General features: G+C 38.9%; 1 protein-coding gene across 1 annotated transcript in view; it reads left to right on the top strand.

Moving 5' to 3' along the window:
- Positions 1–390: 390 nt before the first annotated feature.
- Positions 391–6,241, top strand: part of DNAAF1 (dynein, axonemal, assembly factor 1) — an 11,305-nt gene continuing 5,454 nt past the window's right edge. Inside the window, exons 1-7 of the mRNA XM_009074603.1 lie at positions 391–472; positions 931–1,066; positions 1,871–1,962; positions 2,805–3,026; positions 3,765–3,931; positions 4,188–4,309; positions 4,853–5,067. Coding sequence (XP_009072851.1) covers positions 391–472; positions 931–1,066; positions 1,871–1,962; positions 2,805–3,026; positions 3,765–3,931; positions 4,188–4,309; positions 4,853–5,067 — 1,036 coding nt within the window. The remainder of the gene's footprint in view (positions 473–930; positions 1,067–1,870; positions 1,963–2,804; positions 3,027–3,764; positions 3,932–4,187; positions 4,310–4,852; positions 5,068–6,241) is intronic.

The following is a 6,241-nucleotide window of genomic DNA, read 5'->3' on the forward strand; positions in this document are numbered from 1 at the left end:
AGCTGCCCACGCGGGGCGGGAGGGCAGGTGTGCCGGCTCAGGTGAGCCCCGCGGCCCTCGGGCGCTGTGGAGAGCGCACAGCAGAGACAGCAACCTGTTACTACTCACCTGGATGCAATAGGAGTCTGTTCTTCCTCGCAGCCTCACTGAAGATTGTACCCTGACTTAGTCAGACTCATTGCTGTCTTTCCATGCCTTTTTTCCCTCTTCTCTCTTTCTTTCCTCTCCCTGGAGGGATACCTGTGTTGCAGTCACACAGGTACACGAAGTGTTTTAACTACACATTTAAATGAGCTGGTACAATCGCCTCGTTTGCACCGTCTCTTTTTAAGTGTACAGACTGCAAGTGCAACTAGAAGGTCCCGAGCAAGAATCTGAAGAGTGTTGAAAATGCAATTAATTAACCAAAGGCAGTCTAAAGACAGCCTGAATGAGTGTAGCACTGTAGACACCTTCCAAGGAGTGCGAAAGGGTAAACTTGTAGATGAACTAGACTAACAGCTTGGGATAACTCAGATACACCATTACTGTTGTCTCGTTACATGCAAAGAGTCATTAAGCTCAAATTAGTATTAATCAAATGTATATAGTAGATGTCTAAGATCATGAGAACTTTGGTGCCAGTACTTCATTGTCACTGTGCTTTATAATAATCTTAAGACTAGTGGGTACTACCTGAATTCCAGATCTAAAAATAAATATGAAGATTTCAACAGTTAAATTGCAATTACTTATTTTACTAATTTGCCTTCTAAAAAAAGAAAAAAGTTGAGTTTCATTGAAAATGTCAGTAAAAATCTTGGTTAAAACACTTTCCCTCTTCAAATTCATATTCAAGTGCTCTTCAGTATTTCTCTAAAGTAATTGCCAACGTGACACATTTTCCCCACCCTTGATGTTAAATTCCAGCTCATTTTCTTACTCACAAAGGTGCTCAAACTCAGGAGAAAATCACCAACTGCATGTCCATGGCAGATGAACAGAGTGAACAAAAACCAGGCGTTGATCACAAGTCTCCAACCAGCTCATCCAGGCAAAGGATGGGAGAAGAGAGAGGCTGTGTGAGGTAACACATGGGCTGGGGATGTGTTTCATATCAATCTTGGCATCATCAAAGCCAATGGGAGTTTTGCTTTTCTATGTGTTGATCTTAATTCTGGAGAATAATGTTGGAGATGAACTCGAGAATATAAAATCCGGAATTGGTGGTATTTCCAGCATCTGCACAGGTTTTTTATGGCCACAGTAGAAAACTACATTCTAACCACATGATGTATATTTAATGGATCTGGAGAAAGTTGTGCAAACTCTTGTGTGACTCATTTGTCAGTAGATTTGACCATTTCTCAACATCAGACAAAGAGCTGTGGTAATAATTCCCAGTGACACAGCTCTGTATTAAAACTTTCTCGAGTGCTGTTTCAGAGTCAGCATTTCATTACCATGTTGGGTTGATAACTACTGATTTTTCTAGTCTGAGTATTGCTATGCCACCAAAGGTCCTGTACCAAAGCAGCAAGAAATGGATGAAAGAATTGGGGGGAAAGGAATCTAACATAGAATCATGCTGCCCTTTTCCAAGAAGATGGACCCTCTAATTCCCTACCCACTTTCCTATGTACTCTGTATGTTTTAGCAGAAGAGCCTGGTAACTCACTCCAAACAGGTAGAAATGAAAAGCCACTCTATTAAAAAAAAAAAAAAACCTGCTGCTTTTTTTTAATTATGTGAAATATAGCCTTGAAAGCTGTAGCTATTTCTCTTGCATGAAAGAACTATTAATTGTGTTGCATTGGAATCTGTAAAGACACCCAAGATTTCAGAATGTGCACTGAAATATATTTTCTGTTTTGCTTCTGCTTCCCCTTAGAATGACAAAAAAAACTCTGCTAGACATCTGTAAACAGCAGGATTTATACTGGACCCCATACTTGAATGATACACTTTACTTGCATTATAAAGGTAAGATGTGGATGTGACTGTTTAGATTTATCACTACAAGTAGCATTTTAGCAGAGAGTCTACTTCATGGCTCACTGAAGTAAGGTATCTAGTCACTCTTTTAAATTAGAAATATAAGTTAATTTTATATAGTACTGGAACAGAGAAGCAAAACAAGTCAATATGAAGGTAGAAAAGTGAACTGATTATGCATCTAATTCACTTTGTGGAGTCATTCAAAGGATCAGTAGGAATCAAGGGACATATTTTTTCCTAAAGAGTAGGGTGGGTGTTTTCCTAAAACAGTAGCCTCTGAGAAATGTCTTAAAATACTGTTCTGGTTTGCGTTCAGAGGACAATATATATATTTTTCCTTAAATGTGTTTGTACAAAGAGCTTTTCCCAGTTTTTTGAATGTTTTTACTGCCAAATAAAAATGATCAGGAAGAAAATGAACAGTAAAGACTTGCTGCATGTCCTCCAACACTACAAGAAAAGTTGTTAGCATCAAAATGGATTATCTTCTTGTCATCTTTGAGCAGGTTTTAGCATGATGCAGTTAGCTGGTTCAGGTTGGCCTAAGGATTGTTTCAAATCAGTAGGACATGCTACTGCTACATTTGGCCTTGGTTTTACTCTTTCCTCAGTATGTTATTTAGCATGAGATATAGACCAGAATAGGTACTGACTTGTTTTTGCCTTTTATGGCCCAGGGATGGTACCATTAACTCAGTGGAAGGAACTTCAGGACAGGAGCTCTCACAGGCTGTTTCAGCAGCACTGGTTCCATGAAATCTACTCTTCCCAAGACCTGTTTTCAGCCAATGCCATTTCATTTTAAAGCATCTTTTTTTTTTTTGCAGGATTTGACCGCCTGGAGAACCTGGAGGAGTATACTGGACTGAAGTGCTTGTGGCTGCAATGCAATTGCTTCACAAAAATTGAGAATCTGGAGGCTCAGACAGAGTTGCGCTGCCTCTACTTGCAGCTCAATTTGATCACCAAGATTGAAAACCTTGAACCCTTACAAAAACTGGGATCCCTCAATATCAGTAACAACTGCATTAAGACCATTGAGAATCTCTGTAAGAACTGTTGGTGCAACATGTTTTATCCTAGGGCAGGCCCATTTTCCTAAGCTCTGACTAAGCTGTTGTAATGGCATTAGCTTCAAGGGGGTTTTAATTCACGTTAGAATTTTGCACAATAACCCATACCAAAGTCCACAAGGCTTCTGTTGAAGAGTCAAACCTATGCATTTTGCAAATTAAATAGATCAGAAAAGAGAAAATACATAGGAGCTACTTTCACATGGATACCTAGGATAATTCAGTAGTTTTTCCTCACTTAATAACACCTCAGTACTTATCTGTGCTGCAGACAGGCTGACAATCCAGTTTTCACCATGTACATTGCAGTTAGGACATGCTTTGGCAGTTGCAGGCACAATTACCATATCTTTTATGCCTTCTAAAAGATTTATTCTGTCTTCAGCAGAAAATTAAAAAGAATTCCTCTACATAATCACTTGTGTACATTGGAGTAACTTGAAACCCAAGCTCTTGTTTGGTGTAACTATTTTGAAACATGAATAAAAACCAATCACCATCCTAAAACCTAACAGCTATTTTTCCCAGGGGAAAGAAAGCAGCTGTGGAGACCTAGCCAAAAAGTGAATATAGCAGAATAACGAATTTAGGAAAGAGCTCCACATTCAATATAAACAATCAGTTTGGCAATGCAGTTTTTTGCTTGCTCCAGATTATCCTCCGTGAAACAACAACTCTTACCTTTCCTTTCCTTGTACTGTTCTTGTCTGACAGCTTGTTTGAAAGTCCTGCAGACTCTGCAGATTGCTCACAATAAGTTACAAACAGTAGAAGATATCCAGCACTTGCAAGAATGCCCAAGTATTTCTGTTCTTGATCTTTCCCACAACAATCTACGTGATCCAAATATCATAACTGTTCTGGAGGCCATGCCTAATCTGGTAAGCCAAATATAGCTGAGGGTTCGTGTCATGTGTATGGGTGGACCCCATTTAGTGGCTTTGAGGGGTTCTCCAGTGCACAATGGGTATCAGTCTAAAATAAATGTTATTCAACACTATTTTGTTTTTTGTAGATTACCTGTAGCACCCAGGATGTTTTATTCACCTCTTGTTTTTGAAACAACTGGGAAAGTGCATATCCAGATTGGGGTGTTTTGCTACTCAACTTTTAAAATTGTTTCCCTTGTTTCTCTAGCATGTGCTGAATTTGATGGGAAATGAGGTGATAAAGAAAATTGCAAATTATAGAAAAACACTTATCGTTCGACTAAAAAAACTAACATATCTGGATGACAGACCAGTATTCCCAAAGGATAGGTAAGAAACACAGTAATGTTCTTTACCCAGTAGTAAAGCTCAAATGCTAATTATCCCTCATCCATTTTTTTGTCAATACTGTCATGGAAGTAAAGGAAGACTGACAGTATAATTTATTGAGGGTGGGTGACTTCGAGGACAAGAGTATTATAGTACAAAGCTCCACATCTAACATACCTATTTTTTCACAAGATAATTCTTGAACAGAATTGTCTTACACCAAGTCTGTAGAGCAGAGACAAATCCTGATTTCAACAGAAGCCAAAGAGATGTCTGGAAAGCCAAGCCAAGATCAGACCAATGTCTGGTGGTGTAATCCCCAGCATTTCGAAAACTTTGATTCTTTCGTTGCAGTTCCATGTACAAGATGAGATTGTACATGGAGCAGATGTGCAATCCCTGTTGCATAAGGGATTGCCACTGCTACATGCTCTTTTTCTCTTGCAGCTACTTTATGCTGTTGCAAGCTATTTTAAATTTCTCTCTTATTACAAAGATGGGCTTTTATAGCTGTGTTACAGTGAGCTTTTTTGTTTTCATCAGAGCCTGTGCAGAGGCCTGGGCTGTTGGAGGCCTTGAAGCTGAGAAAGCAGAAAGGGAAAAATGGGAAACCAGAGAGAGAAAAAAAATCCAAGATAGCTTTGATGCATTAGCAGCAATCAGGCAAAAAGCAGAGGAAAAGAAAAGACAAAACTGCATGGAAGAAAGAGATACAAGTGCAAAATGTGGAAATGGAGATGCAGCAGATATGCTGGAAGGTTTGTGCTTAATATTTTGGAAGATGTCTGTGTCCACTGTAAAACATATTAATAGTTCCTAAATGTTCAGACATAGGCTGATGCAATTTGTGGAATATAGTTATGAATCTTATTTTCCCATAGTAATTAATCTTGGTGCATCTTAGATTAATCACAATGATTTTAAGTAATCATCACTTCGTCACTACTGATGAAACAAAAAAAACAACCAACACAACAAAGCACTTTCTGTTGCAGCATTTCAAGGTCTCGTGCTCTTCCCCAGAGCAACCAGATGTTAGTTAGGGCAGTAGTGGTTCCAGCAATCATTGATGGGTGCAGGCAGGAGGTTACACCCCAAGAGCAATAGTTTTCCAGAAGCAGAACACAGGCAGTGAGAGGAAGGTCTTCAGTCATTTGCTTCCTTTACTGCCCTTCTTTATGCCACAAATTGTCCTGTCACATTATTCAAGGAGACATAAGCTTACAAGTATGTCTTACAAGTATTACTAGTAATAGTTCCAACCTAGCCTTTCTAGAGAAGGATACACATTTTGGGATTCACAGGAGTTAAGCCAAATAAGAAGGCAGTACTGCAGTGCAGAGGAGTCTTTATCTGATACAGCTTTGGGGTGACTAACAAGTAAAACTTTCTGCAAGCAGGTGGATTGCACAAAGGAGAGTTATCACTGGTCCATCAAAATCCTTAAGCATATATTTAAATATGTAGTCATCTGTGAGTCTTTCAAAGTTAACTGTAGCTACCAGACAATTATTTAGCACAGTGTTTTCTCTAGATGAGTGTTTTTACTGGAAAACTTTATTTGCTGGGGAGTTGAGATGGGAAAATCCACAACACTGCTGAAATCTTGGGAGGCTCCTCATCCACAAATAGCTGCTCAAACAAAGCAGCAGCTTTTGATGCTTGTTTTAGGCCAATGTAGTAACATTTGGATATTTTTAATAAGCAATGGTGGATTAAATCAGCAATTTTAATGAACTTCTATAGGAGCACCTGCAAATTCAAAGGACAGTCATGGAAATTCTAATACATCAGAGACTTCCAATGTATCAGAGGAGGAAGAAACTAAAGAGAAGACTGAGAAATTTAAAAATGAAGGTTTTGGTGTTTGTGATGAAGTGATAACTCTTCTACCAAATAGGGGAGGTAACGGAGATTTCACATCTGGAAATA

The sequence above is a fragment of the Acanthisitta chloris genome, unplaced genomic scaffold (assembly GCF_000695815.1).
Source record: "Acanthisitta chloris isolate BGI_N310 unplaced genomic scaffold, ASM69581v1 scaffold32745, whole genome shotgun sequence".
NCBI classification, from domain to species: domain Eukaryota; kingdom Metazoa; phylum Chordata; class Aves; order Passeriformes; family Acanthisittidae; genus Acanthisitta; species Acanthisitta chloris.